Source organism: Entelurus aequoreus, linkage group LG22 (assembly GCF_033978785.1).
Source record: "Entelurus aequoreus isolate RoL-2023_Sb linkage group LG22, RoL_Eaeq_v1.1, whole genome shotgun sequence".
Taxonomy (NCBI): Eukaryota; Metazoa; Chordata; class Actinopteri; order Syngnathiformes; family Syngnathidae; genus Entelurus; species Entelurus aequoreus.
The window spans coordinates 29,139,423-29,154,669 of NC_084752.1; the positions used below are offsets into that span (position 1 = coordinate 29,139,423).

The 15,247-nt window shown below is 44.1% G+C and overlaps 1 protein-coding gene across 1 annotated transcript in view; it reads left to right on the forward strand.

Moving 5' to 3' along the window:
- tusc3 (tumor suppressor candidate 3) overlaps window positions 1-15,247 on the forward strand; it is a 199,285-nt gene that overhangs the window by 122,499 nt on the left and 61,539 nt on the right. Inside the window, exon 4 of the mRNA XM_062033676.1 lies at window positions 9,288-9,428. Coding sequence (XP_061889660.1) covers window positions 9,288-9,428 — 141 coding nt within the window. The remainder of the gene's footprint in view (window positions 1-9,287; window positions 9,429-15,247) is intronic.

A 15,247-nucleotide genomic window follows, 5' to 3' on the forward strand; every position in this document is an offset into this window, starting at 1 on the left:
AGCAGTGCACTATCAACACCGTGTATGGTGAGGATGGTGTTCTGCTGACCTCGACTGCGGATGTTGTGGATCGGTGGAGGGAATACTTCGAAGACCTCCTCAATCCCACCAACACGTCTTCCTATGAGGAAGCAGTGCCTGGGGAATCTGTGGTGGGCTCTCCTATTTCTGGGGCTGAGGTTGCTGAGGTAGTTAAAAAGCTCCTCGGTGGCAAGGCCCCGGGGGTGGATGAGATCCGCCCGGAGTTCCTTAAGGCTCTGGATGCTGTGGGGCTGTCTTGGTTGACAAGACTCTGCAGCATCGCGTGGACATCGGGGGCGGTACCTCTGGATTAGCAGACCGGGGTGGTGGTTCCTCTCTTTAAGAAGGGGAACCAGAGGGTGTGTTCTAACTATCGTGGGATCACACTCCTCTGCCTTCCCGGTAAGGTCTATTCGGGTGTGCTGGAGAGGAGGCTACGCCGGATAGGCGAACCTCGGATTTAGGAGGAACAGTGTGGTTTTCGTCCTGGTCGTGGAACTGTGGACCAGCTCTATACTCTCGGCAGGGTCCTTGAGGGTGCATGGGAGTTTGCCCAACCAGTCTACATGTGTTTTGTGGACTAGGAGAAGGCATTTGACCGTGTCCCACAGGAAGTCCTGTGGGGAGTGCTCAGAGAGTATGGGGTATCGGACTGTCTGATTGTGGCGGTCCGGTCCCTGTGTGATCAGTGCCAGAGTTTGGTCCGCATTGCCGGCAGTAAGTCGGACACGTTTCCAGTGAGGGTTGGACTCCGCCAAGGCTGCCCTTTGTCACCGATTCTGTTCACAACTTTTATGGACTGAATTTCTAGGTGCAGTCAAGGCGTTGAGGGGATCTGGTTTGGTGGCTGCAGGATTAGGTCTCTGCTTTTTGCAGATGATGTGGTCCTGATGACTTCGTTTGGCCAGGATCTTCAGCTCTCGCTGGATCGGTTCGCAGCTGAGTGTGAAGCGACTGGGATGAGAATCAGAACCTCCAAGTCCGAGTCCATGGTTCTCGCCCGGAAAAGGGTGGAGTGCCATCTCCGGGTTGCGGAGGAGACCCTGCCCCAAGTGGAGGAGTTCAAGTACCTTGGAGTCTTGTTCACGAGTGAGGGAAGAGTGGATCGTGAGATCGACAGGCGGATCGGTGCGGCGTCTTCAGTAATGCGGACGCTGTATCGATCCGTTGTGGTGAAGAAGGAGCTAGGCCTGAAGGCAAAGCTCTCAATTTACCGGTCGATCTACGTTCCCATCCTCACCTATGGTCATGAGCTTTGGGTTATGACCGAAAGCACAAGATCACGGGTACAAGCGGCCGAAATGAGTTTCCTCCGCCGGGTGGCGGGGCTCTCCCTTAGAGATAGGGTGAGAAGCTCTGCCATCCGGGGGGAGCTCAAAGTAAAGCCGCTGCTCCTCCACATCGAGAGGAGCCAGTTGAGGTGGTTCGGCCATCTGGTCAGGATGCCACCCGAACGCCTCCCTAGGGAGGTGTTTAGGGCACGTCCGACCGGTAGGAGGCCACGGGGAAGACCCAGGACACGTTGGGAAGACCATGTCTCCCGGCTGGCCTGGGAACGCCTCGGGATCCCCCGGGAAGAGCTGGACGAAGTGGCTGGGGAGAGGGAAGTCTGGGTTTCCCTGCTTAGGCTGCTGCCCCCGCGACCCGACCTCGGATAAGCGGAAGAAGATGGATGGATGGATGGATAGTCTTAACTTTAAAGAAATACACTCTATACATCGCTAATGTGGTAAATGACTATTCTAGCTGCAAATATCTGGTTTTAGGTGCAATATCTACATAGGTGTATAGAGGCCCATTTCCAGCAACTATCAATCCAGTGTTATAATGGTACAATGTGTTTGCTCATTGGCTCAGAAGTCTAAATGATGATTAGAAAACCCTTGTGCAATCATGTTCACACATCTAAAAACAGTTTAGCTCGTTACAGAAGCTACAAAACTGACCTTCCTTTGAACAGATTGAGTTTCTGGAGCATCACATTCGTGGGGTCAATTAAACGCTCAAAATGGCCAGAAAAAGAGAACTTTCATCTGAAACTCGACAGTCTATTCTTGTTCTTAGAAATGAAGGCTATTCCACAAAATTGTTTGGGTGACCCCAAACTTTTGAACGGTAGTGTATATCTCTCCTTGTAGCGACTTTACCACTAATCTCATCTGTTTATGTTGTTCAGTTCTGTTAGCGACTTAGCACAGAAGTTAATCATAGCTCCTCTCTGCTGCTTGCTCGGTGTATGAAATGTTTAACTACAACTCGGCTTAAAAGTGCCTCTACTAAAAAATAGCTTTAAACTCCACAGCCAGCGGCGTTCACTGCAGGGAGCGAGTAGAAGCCCCATCTATTCCGCGCACAAGCGTGAGGATATAAACCCAACATTCATAAACAAAACAAATGAAAATTGCTTTGATATAGTAACGGCTACATTTTTAAAGAATAAACAACGCATTACGATAGTACTTACAACAACAATAATCGGAGTGCTCACAACACCGGCTATCTAGCCATAAAACACTGAGACGATCTTAAACACTTTGAAGGTTTTTTTTAATATACCAGTGTATATTAGATGCCGGTATTCAAACTAAAAATACCGCAGTATAATTTTTGGTACATATCGTCTAGGTGATATGATTTATATCTTCTTGCAGGACTTGGTTTTCACTGATGTTAGGTGGTTTACATGCGATGGCTGTCTGTTTAGTAAAGGCATATTGTTAACTTAATGATGGAATCCCACTTCTCTGTGAGCGCTTTGAGTATCTAATAATAGAAAAGCGCGATATAAAATCTAATCCATTATTATTATTATTATTAACTTAACTGTAGTACTTTTGTTGACAGTATTGACACAGGTAAACCGCCAGCGTAGCGTTCTCCTCTGCTTGTTGTCGATGTAGTATTCATGCGATCGACGCCATCATCGAGTATGTGTTTTGCTTTAAGATGCTATTTTCAACTTGATGTGCCCTGATGATAAGAGTCTGTTGCTGCAACAAGTTACCTCTGTTTAATCTAAAGTTCTGCTTTGAAAGATAACAGTTTGGTGCCACAGGACTCCAGGATTCGCAAGGGTTGATAGGATAAACGTAGGTCAGATAGATAAGAAGGCACAAGGCCATTAAGACTTATAAAAACTAATATTAGAACTTTAAAATCGACCCCTGAAGCGGACGGGGAGCCAATGCAGCGACTTTAAAACCGGTTTAATGTGCTCACCCCTCTGGTCCTCGTCAGCAAATGATTTGTTTTACAATATTACTTATTTTTTCCTCAGTAAATGAAACAATGCATTACATGCCTTTTGGGAATTTCAGGGTACCTCACAATACAATACAATATGCTATACATGACTCACAGTAACCATCAAATCTTAATGCGGCGATGCTGCGATAGGGGTGATTACAAAAACAAAGAAAATACATATTCAAAATCATAGTTTTTATTTTGCAGCATATTTTGAAAAATGTGCAGACAGCAATAGTGCAAAGACAATGGCACTTTTAGAGGAAGATAACTTTAAGGCCTACTGAAATATATTTTTTTAATTTAAACGGGGATAGCAGATCCATTCTGTGTCATACTTGATCATTTCGCGATATTGCCATATTTTTGCTGAAAGGATTTAGTAGAGAACAACTACGATAAAGTTCGCAACTTTTGGTCGCTGATAAAAAAAGCCTTGCCTGTACCGGAAGTAGCGTGACGTCGCTGGTTGAAAGGCTCCTCACATTTCCCCATTGTTTACACCAGCAGCGAGAGCGATTCGGACCGAGAAAGCGACGATTACCCCATTAATTTGAGCGAGGATGAAAGATTTGTGGACGAGGCACGTGAGAGTGACGGACTAGAGTGCAGTGCAGGACGTATCTTTTTTCACTCTGACCGTAACTTAGGTACAAGCTGGCTCATTGGATTCCACACTTTCTCCTTTTTCTATTGTGGATCACGGATTTGTATTTTAAACCACCTCGGATACTATATCCTCTTGAAAATGAGAGTCGAGAACGCGAAATGGACATTCACAGTGACTTTAATCTCCACGACAATACGTCGGCGAAGCACTTTAGCTACGGAGCTAACGTGATAGCATCGGGCTTAACTGCAGATAGAAACAAAATAAATAAACCCCTGACTGGAAAGATAGACTGAAAATCAACAATACTATTAAACCATGGACCTGTAACTACACGGTTAATGCTTTCCAGCCTGGCGAAGCTTAACAATGCTGTTGCTAACGACGCCATTGAAGCTAACTTAGCTACGGGACCTCACAGAGCTATGCTAAAAAACATTAGCTATCCACCTACGCCAGCCAGCCCTCATCTGCTAATCAACACCCGTGCTCACCTGCGTTCCAGCGATCGACAGAGCGACGAAGGACTTCACCCGATCATCGATGCGGTCGGCGGCTAGCGTCGGATAGCGCGTCTGCTATCCAAGTCAACGTCCTCCTGGGTGTGTTGCTGCAGCCAGTCGCTAATACACAGATCCCACCAACAGCTTTCTTCTTTGCAGTCTTCATTGTTCATTAAACAAATTGCAAAAGATTCACCAACACAGATGCCCAGAATACTGTGGAATTTTGCGATGAAAACAGCTTTTTGTATTGGATACAATGGTGTCCGAATACTTCCATTTCAACCATTGACGTCACGCGCATACGTCATCATACATAGACGTTTTCAACCGGAAGTTTCGCGGGAAATTTAAAATTGCACTTTATATGTTAACCCGGCCGTATTGGCATGTGTTGCAATGTTAAGATTTCATCATTGATATATAAACTATCAGACTGCGTGGTCGGTAGTAGTGGGTTTCAGTAGGCCTTTAAAAAGGATCTTTTTGTAGTTGTCTCACAGTGATTTTTTTTCATTTAGAAAATCTTATCTCTCAAGGAGATAATTTTTTTAAGTAGAAACATAACAAAAATACACATTTAGCATTTGAATATAGACCTCAACATTTCTCCAACTAGACACTGTTTTATCTGCAAGCTTAGGCGAACAGGGTGGATGATCTTTGCATGTTTGGTATGTGTATTGTATTTTCAAGAGACGCATACTGCAAAGTCCTTATCCAGCTTTGCCCCATCCTCACCATAAGACCCAAAATGACTCCACACGTTACCACACCACATTTCAACGAAGATAGTGCATGTGTATTAATCATTTCTTCCCCCGAGTCACGCATTGTAGCGCCTGTTTGTTTTTTTCCCTTCTTTTTTGAGTTCGGCCCAACTTCCTTTTACTCACACCTCACTCCTAAGTGGGTAAAACAACTTGCACTGAGCCTAGTCTATAAAATCCGCTAAACCTCCCTGATACCGAGGTACATGTCAAACTACTTCAATGACCGCCATAACCACAACACCAGGGGGAGCTCCACTAACCACGTTAAACCCAGATTCCGATATAACAAAGGTCTTAACTCATTCTCTTTCTATGCCACATCAATATGGAATGCACTCCCAACAGGTGTAAAAGAAAGGGCATCTTTAACCTCCTTCAAAACCGCACTAAAACAATACCTCCAGGCAACTTCAACCCTAAACTAACACCCTCCCCAGATTGTTAATAATCAAATGTAAATAATCAAATGTAGATACTTTTTCTTATGCTTTCTGATCTCTCTCTCTATGTCCACTACTTGCTGTGCATATCCTACCAAGTCAGTCCTTCATTGTTTCAATGTCCATTTCTCTGATGATGCAAACCTAACCCCCTACCCCCCCCCCCCCCCTCCACTGCCAAAAACAATTATTTTACATTAAAATACGGTATTTTGCAACTATTTGCAGCAGCTTCTCAAGCTCTTTTCAATCAAATCTTTGATTGATATTCTTTTTGTGCTTTAATAGTATTGTTGATTACAATTTTTTGTGTCTGCATACTTGTTTTTGCATGTTTTTGAAGCTAGCTCATGCTTATTTATGTCTACATCCATGCACACGGTCCTATTAAAAAGGATGGACACCATTTTAGGACACTTTTTAAAGTAGAATCTCGAGTACATGCAAATGAGCCAGTTTTGTTGAGATTAATTGCAGATAAATTATCAGCAACCACAGTGTATCAGCTAGATGATAATTGAAGAAACAAAGCCCAACTGAAGCCTTTGGACGTTCTCTCCTGCTGTGAAGATGACTGTCTGTCATGCCGGAGTCCTGTTTTGGTGCATCAGGTCCTGGAGGCACTGAATGCATCAAAGAGATGATCAAATCAGAAGATTATTGCGATATCTTGGAGCAAAATGTGTTAGCCAGTGTCTTATAAACTCGTTTTAAGGCAGATATTTCAGGTCCAAAGGAATACCACTCGGCAGTATTAAAGTCGAATTGGGGAAAAAGCAGTGAGTCTTGACCTAAATAAGTATTGAAATCCTTTGGAGAGGTGAAACTTTTTACTGAAAAAAGGAGTCATACAAACTTTAAAATAGCTTGAGCACACAGTAATGGGAAAATGGTAGATAGTTCCAGCAGACATATGCAATAGGCTTCCTGATTCTCTCATTTGCATTATAGTTCTCCCCCTTTCCATTTGTCTATTTTGTAAACATTTTATCTTGGTTCTGCGGTTATTTAGGTATCAGGCACCATGTTGCAGCTATAAAAAAGCTACTGATTATAAGAGCTAATAGTCTTTCATCAGTCTTTAATTGCAGAACCGCATGCCACTTATATAATGCATTATACAGGTGGAACTCACTCAAACAATGTGACTATCGTGCAAAGTTTTGTTTATTCCAACAGTTGAAATTAAAATGTTGATGATTGGCTCATGAAAACCCTGATTTGAAAATCTAAAAAAAATCCAAGCCAGTGGTTCTCAAACCTTTTACACCAAGTACCATCTCAGCAAAGTCTTGGCTCTCCAAGTACCACCATAATGACCAACATTGAAATACAGTAGCGTAGTAGGCCTAATTATTCATGCAAAGCAAGGCAGAGGTTTTATTTAATATAGGCAAATACAACACTGTACTTTAATCAAGTGATTATTTGGAGTACCACAGTTTGAGAATCACTGCTCTAAGCTATGATCATCAATTATAACAAAGGCTTGACATATTGTACCTTGCATGTAATGAGTTTATATCATATATTGGTTTCTCTTTTGAAGTTGAATTGCTCTCATTAATGAACTTTTGCGCACTATTCAAATATTGTATAGCTCGGTTGGTAGAGTGGCCGTGCCAGCAACTTGAGGGTTGCAAGTTCGATCCCCGCTTCCGCCATCCTAGTCACTGCTGTTGTGTCCTTGGGCAAGACACTTTACCCACCTGCTCCCAGTGCCACCCACTCTGGTTTAAATGTAACTTAGATATTGGGTTTCACTATGTAAAGCGCTTTGAGTCACTAGAGAAAAGCGCTATATAAATATAATTCACTTCACTTCACTTCACATTTAGAGTTTACCTGTATGGTGTATATCCATTTACCATATTTTCGGGCTATAGAGCACAACAGTATTTAAGCCGCAGCCACCAAATAGCCATATACTAGTCACACCGGACTATGAGCTGCAGATATATACCAGTACAAAATATGTTTTATGTGTTTATTTCTAAATTGACCATAGTGTGTGAATGTGAGTGTGAATGTTGTCTATCTGTATTGGCCCTGTGATGAGGTGGCGACTTGTCCAGGGTGTACCCGACCTACCGCCCGAATGCAGCTGAGATAGGCTCCAGCACCCCCCGCAACCCCAAAAAGGACAAGCGGTAGAAAATGGATGGATGGATGGATGTTTATTTACTTACCTTAATTGCCCATCACACTGCAGTAAATCAGTTGATCAAACAAAACAGCTTATAGTCATGGACCCACTATCAACTAAACAGACTCAATAACTCCATTGTGAAGTTTTGGCCAATTTACGAAAATGAAACAATACAAAAAGAGTGCCCATTGTAAGTTTAATACTAGCGCAGACACTTGTAAACGTCTGAACATAGTCGCTAATTAGAGATGTTCGATAATATCGGACTGCCGATATTATCGGCCGATAAATGCTTTAAAATGTAATATCGGAAATTATCGGTATCGGTTTCAAAAAGTAAAATGTATGACTTTTTAAAACGCCGCTGTACGGAGTGGTACACGGACGTAGGGAGAAGTACAGAGCGCCAATAAACCTTAAAAGCACTGCCTTTGCGTGACGGCCCAATCACATAATATCTACGACTTTTCACACACACAAGTGAATGCGAAGCATACTTGGTCAACAGCCATACAGGTCACACTGAGGGTGGCCGTATAAACAACTTTAACACTGTTACAAATATGCGCCACACTGTGAACCCACACCAAACAAGAATGAAAAACACATTTCGGGAGAACATCTGCACCATAACACAACATAAACACAACAGAACAAATACCCAGAACCCCTTGCAGCACTAACTCTCCCGGGATGCTACAATATACACCCCCCGCTAGCCTACCCCCCCCCCCCGCCCACCTCAACCTCCTCATGCTCTCTCAGGGAGAGCATGTCCCAAATTCCAAGCTGCTGTTTTGAGGCATGTTAAAAAAAATAATGCACTTCGTGACTTCAATAATAAATATGGCAGTGCCATGTTGGCATTTTTTTCCATAACTTGAGTTGATTTATTTTGGAAAACCTTGTTACATTGTTTAATGCATCCAGCGGGGCATCACAACAAAATTAGGCATAATAATGTGTTAATTCCACGACTGTATATATCGGTATCGGTTGATATCGGAATCGGTAATTAAGAGTTGGCCAATATCGAAATATCGGCAAAAAAGCCATTATCGGACATCTCTATCGCTAATGCTAACAAAGCTAGCTTCATTATATTACGATAACACGTACAAATATGCATAAAAATTACATACATCACACATGGGACAGTTTAGTACTTATAAATTGCGTTGTTTATATTGTAAAACTTGCAAACATTGCTTGGAGTGCTGATTAAAGAATCCTTTTGAGTAGAAACGCTATAGACGAATACTAAACAGGAAGTTAATATTCCAACCCGCATCACCTGTAGTGAACAAAATATGGTGCCTTAAAACAAGCAATAACACACCTTTTCAGTGCCTCTGTCAATTTTACATAAAAACTATTTGTTGAACACAAAACATTATGGCCGTGAGCAAAGAAAAATCTTTATTTATAAGCCGCAGGATTCAAAGCGTGGGGGAAAACAAAGAAGTGGCCCTACAGCCCGGAAAATACTGTACTGTATTTTAATTCACATTTCCATTGTTAACTTTGGCGTTTTTGTTTCTGAAGCTGAACATGAACAGCGCACCGACCTTTATGCATTTCCCGGCTAAGGGAAAGCCAAAAAGAGCTGACACGTTTGACCTACAGAGGATCGGCTTTGCTTCAGAGCAGCTTGCCAAGTGGATTGCCGACCGCACAGATGTCCAGGTATGTTCTACAGAGGAGGTATGTGGGCTGATTAAAGAGAATCACAGTTGTCCAAAAAATGCCTGCATTGTTGACAATTTCATGGCATACAGTGTGACAACATCCAGAAGATGCTGATGTAATTTATGCAGAAGCTCAAGTACCAACTTATCAAATTGGGATATTATTATCACAATAGAGATAAAAAGCATGCGAGAACAAACCTAATTTGTTGTTTATTGACATTTATTCAATTAAAGGCCTACTGAAATGAGATGTTCTTATTTAAACGGGGATAGCAGGTCCATTTTATGTGTCATACTTGATCATTTCGTGATATTGCCATATTTTTGCTGAAAGGATTTAGTAGAGAACATCGACGATAAAGTTTGCAACTTTTGGTCGCTGATAAAAAAGCCTTACCTGTACCGGAAGTAGCGTGACGTCACAGGTTTTGGAGCTCTTCATATCTGCACATTGTTTACAATCATGGCCACCAGCAGCGACAGCGATTCGGACCGAGAAAGCGACGATTACCCCATTAATTTGAGCGAGGATGAAAGATTTGTGGATGAGGAAAGTGAGAGTGAAGGAGTAGAGGGCAGTGGGAAGATAGGGAAGATGCTGTAAGAGGCGGGTGGGACCTGATATTCAGCTGGGAATGACTAAAACAGTAAATAAACACAAGACATATATATACTCTATTAGCCACAACACAACCAAGCTTATATTTAATATGCCACAAATGAATCCTGCATAACAAACACCTCCCCCCTCCCGTCCATATAACCCGCCAATACAAATCAAACACCCGCACAACACATTTAATCCCACAGCCCAAAGTACCGTTCACCTCAGCAAAGTTCATACAGCACATATATTTCCCCAAAGTTACGTATGTGACATGCACATAGCGTCACGCACGTACGGGCAAGCGATCAAATGTTTGGAAGCCGCAGCTGCGTACTCACGGTAGCGCGTATCCAACTCAAGGTCCTCCTGGTAAGAGTCTCTGTTGTCCCATCTCCACAAGCATGTGTATCCAACTCAAAGTCCTCCTGGTAAGAGTCTCTGTTGTCCCAGTTCTCCACAGGCCAATGGTAAAGCTTGACTGTCATATTTCGGGAATGTAAACAATGAAACACCGGCTACGTGTTTGTGTTGCTGCAGCCGGCCGCTAATACACCGCTTCCCACCTTCAGCTTTCTTCTTTGCTGTCTTCATTGTTCATTAAACAAATTGCAAAAGATTCACCAACACAGATGTCCAGAATACTGTGGAATTTTGCGATGAAAACAGACGACTTAATAGCTGGCCACAATGGTGTCCCAAAATGTCCGCTACAGTCTGTGATGTCACGCGCAAACGTCATCATACCGAGACGTTTTCAGCAGCATATGTCGCGGGAAATTTAAAATTGCACTTTACTAATCTAACCCGGCCGTATTGGCATGTGTTGCAATGTTAAGATTTCATCATTGATATATAAACTATCAGACTGCCTGGTCGGTAGTAGTGGGTTTCAGTAGGCCTTTAAGGCAAAATGTTTTGGCAGAACTTGTGTCTCATTGTTGTGTCGTTATCTTGCCAACGCCTGCCACACATCAGGAATGAACCCTTTATGTCAGAGGTGTCCAAACATTTTCCAGCGAGGGCCACATGGAGAAAAATTGAAGGATGCGAGGGACACTTTTATACATTTTGTGTATGAAAAATACTCAAACCAAAACAATGTAGGTGAACATATGCTAACATTTGAACAACACTTCTGCATCTTAGCTTTTGTGTTATAGATAACAAAGCAATACAATCATTCATGATTATTTGAATTGTGAAAAGATGTGTATTTATGTTAACTGTGCTCTAAAGTAAGCTTGCATTGACTAATATTGCTATTATACCGTCAACTGAAACGCTTTTGAGGGCTTTAGTACACTTGAAAACATATCATGTCTCACAAGAAATTTGTACACTTTTTCATCATGACAGGACTCACAGAAATAATCAAAAACGTTATACAGTAATATGCTCAGGTTGTCGGTCATTTTGGTTTTCAGGTCCCATTTTAGGGGGATTTGGTCCTGTTAAATTTTTCATAGTTTTTTGTTCTAATTTGGGACCTGTTTAGTTTGTCTATAGAATGTGTAGAAATTGAGCTGTGGGCCACAAATGGCCCCCGGGCCGCACTTTGGACACCCATGCGCCTATGTTCGTTTTCACCCTTAAAACAATAGCTGTCAAAGTCATGTAAAGCTAAATGTTGTTCATTTCTCAGGTAGATGATTGGATTTACTACTCAGCTACTTAGTGGCCTAGTGGTCAGAGTGTCCGCCCTGAGATGGGTAGGTTGTGAGTTCAAACCCCGGCCGAGTCATACCAAATACTGTAAAAATGGGAGCCATTACCTCCCTGCTTGGCACTCAGCATCAAGGGTTGGAATTGGGGGTTAAATCACCAAAAATGATTCCCGGGTGCGGCCACAGCTGCTGCTCACTCCTCCCTCACCTCCCAGGACGTGATCAAGGGTGATGGGTCAAATGCAGAGAATACACACACACGCCTCGTGTGTGTGTGACAATCATTGCTACTTTAACTTTTTTAACTTTAATTTAGGTAAGACAAGTTAACAGTTGTACAGCGCAGAAATAAAGGCTTATACAAGATGATGTTTTTTTACTGCTAAATGGGCAGTAAATACATTGTCCATCCATCCATCCATCTTCTTCCGCTTATCCGAGGTTGGGTCGCGGGGGCAGCAGCCTAAGCAGGGAAACCCAGACTTTCCTCTCCCCAGCCACTTGGTCCAGCTCTTCCCGGGGGATCCCGAGGCGTTCCCAGGGCAGCCGGGAGACTTAGTCTTCCCAACGTGTCCTGGGTCTTCCCCGTGGCCTCCTACCGGTCGGACGTGCCCTAAACACCTCCCTAGGGAGGCGTTCGGGTGGCATCCTGACCAGATGCCCGAACCACCTCATCTGGCTCCTCTCAATGTGGAGGAGCAGCGGCTTTACTTTGAGCTCCCCCCGGATGGCAAAGCTTCTCACCCTATCTCTAAGGGAGAGCCCCGCCACCCGGCGGAGGAAACTAATTCCGGCCGCTTGTACCCGTGATCTTGTCCTTTCGGTCATAACCGAAAGCTCATGACCATAGGTGAGGATGGGAACGTAGATCGACCGGTAAATTGAGAGCTTTGCCTTCCGGCTCAGCTCTTTCTTCACCACAACGGATCGATACAGCGTCCGCATTACTGAAGACGCCGCACCGATCCGCCTGTCGATCTCATGATCCACTCTTCCCTCACTTGTGAACAAGACTCCGAGGTACTTGAACTCCTCCACTTGGGGCAGGGTCTCCTCCGCGACCCGGAGATGGCACTCCACCCTTTTCCGGGCGAGAACCATGGCCTCGGACTTGGAGGTGCTGATTCTCATCCCAGTCGCTTCACACTCAGCTGCGAACCGATCCAGTGAGAGCTGAAGATCCTGGCCAGATGAAGCCATCAGGACCACATCATCTGCAAAAAGCAGAGACCTATTCCTGCAGCCACCAAACCAGATCCCCTCAACGCCTTGACTGCGCCTAGAAATTCTGTCCATAAAAGTTATGAACAGAATCGGTGACAAAGGGCAGCCTTGGCGGAGTCCAACCCTCACTGGAAACGTGTCCGACTTACTGCCGGCAATGCGGACCAAACTCTGGCACTGATCATACAGGGAGCGGACCGCCACAATCAGACAGTCCGATACCCCATACTCTCTGAGCACTCCCCACAGGACTTCCCGAGGGACACGGTCGAATGCCTTCTCCAAGTCCACAAAACACCTGTAGACTGGTTGGGCAAACTCCCATGCACCCTCAAGGACCCTGCCGAGAGTATAGAGCTGGTCCACAGTTCCACGACCAGGACGAAAACCACACTGTTCCTCCTGAATCCGAGGTTAGACTATCCGGCGTAGCCTCCTCTCCAGCACACCTGAATAGACCTTACCGGGAAGGCTGAGGAGTGTGATCCCACGATAGTTAGAACACACCCTCCGGTTCCCCTTCTTATAGAGAGGAACCACCACCCCGGTCTGCCAATCCAGACAATGTAAATACATTGTGAACACAACAAATGTAAAAACACTCCAAGTGTGCAATTAGTATTGTATCCAGTCTGGTTCAACATTCTGTTAAAGGCCTACTGAAACCCACTACTACAGACCACGCAGTCTGATAGTTTATATATCAATGATGAAATCTTAACATTGCAACACATGCCAATACGGCCGGGATAGCTTACTAAAGTGCAATTTTAAATTTTGCGCCGAAATATCCTGCTGAAAACGTTTCGGTATGATGACGCCTGCGCGTGACGTCACGGGTTGTAGAGGACATTTTGGGTCAGCATGGTGGCCAGCTATTAAGTCGTCTGTTTTCATCGCAAAATTCCACAGTATTCTGGACATCTGTGTTGGTGAATCTTTTGCAATTTGTTCAACGAACAATGGAGACAGCAAAGAAGAAAGCTGGAGGTGGGAAGCGGTGTATTGCGGCCGGCTGCAGCAACACAAATACAGCCGGTGTTTCATTGTTTGCATTCCCGAAAGATGACAGTCAAGCTTTACTATGGAACAGAGAGGTCAAGCGAACACGGTTGAATTGGATTAGGGGCGGCGTGGCGAAGTTGGTAGAGTGGCCGTGCCAGCAATCGGAGGGTTGCTGGTTACTGGGGTTCAATCCCCACCTTCTACCAACCTAGTCACGTCCGTTGTGTCCTTGGGCAAGACACTTCACCCTTGCTCCTGATGGCTGCTGGTTAGCGCCTTGCATTGCAGCTCCCGCCATCAGTGTGTGAATGTGTGTGTGAATGGGTGAATGTAGAAATACTGTCAAAGCGCTTTGAGTACCTAGAAAGTAGAAAAGCGCTATACAAGTATAACCCATTTATCATTGAATTTATTGGACCACACACACAAAGTACAGTGTATTATGCAGCGATCATTTCGAAAGATCGTGTTTCGAAGAGGGTCCCTTGCGAAGGGCAGAGATGGGCATCGCCACCACCCGTCGACTGGTACTGAAGAAAGGTGCGGGGCCAACTATTTTCAACAGACCACGGCCAGGCATCAGTGGCAGTGCTTCGACAAGTTCAGACCACCCCACCCCCTCCACAAGTTGACAGACCGTGCACATGAGGTCTGCATTTGCCAAAAGGGAAAGGAAGAGGGTAAGGATCTTGATTTCCAGTTTCCATAGTCATACTCACAGACATAGTCATAGACTACTCCATGAACAATGAAATAAATTAACAATAAAATAGTCTACATATAATTATTGCTTCAAGTTCTAGTCAAGTTCTTCTGCAGTATAAAGTATTGTACATTTACTGACATTACTGTCAATAGTGTCAATACTGTCAATAGATTACAATAGACAATATTATAAAGTATTGTACATTTGTACATTTACAGACAATAGATCAGATCATGGCCAGTATGACTACGGCATCAGTAGCGGATGCGGATGCGGATGCGGATGCGGATGCGGCTCTTTTTTCTTCCCTATCTGAATCGCTCACTATCTGAATCGCTCACACTGCTCTCTAGTCCTTCACTCTGACTTTCCTCATCCACGAATCTTTCATCCTCGCTCAAATTAATGGGGAAATCGTCGCTTTCTCGGTCCGAATCGCTCTCGCTGCTGGTGGCCATGATTGTAAACAATGTACAAATGTGAGGAGCTCCACAACCTGTGACGTCACGCGCATATCGTCTGCTACTTCCGGTACAGGCAAGGCTTTTTTTATCAGCGACCAAAAGTTGCAAACTTTATCGTCGATGTTTTCTACTAAATCATTTCAG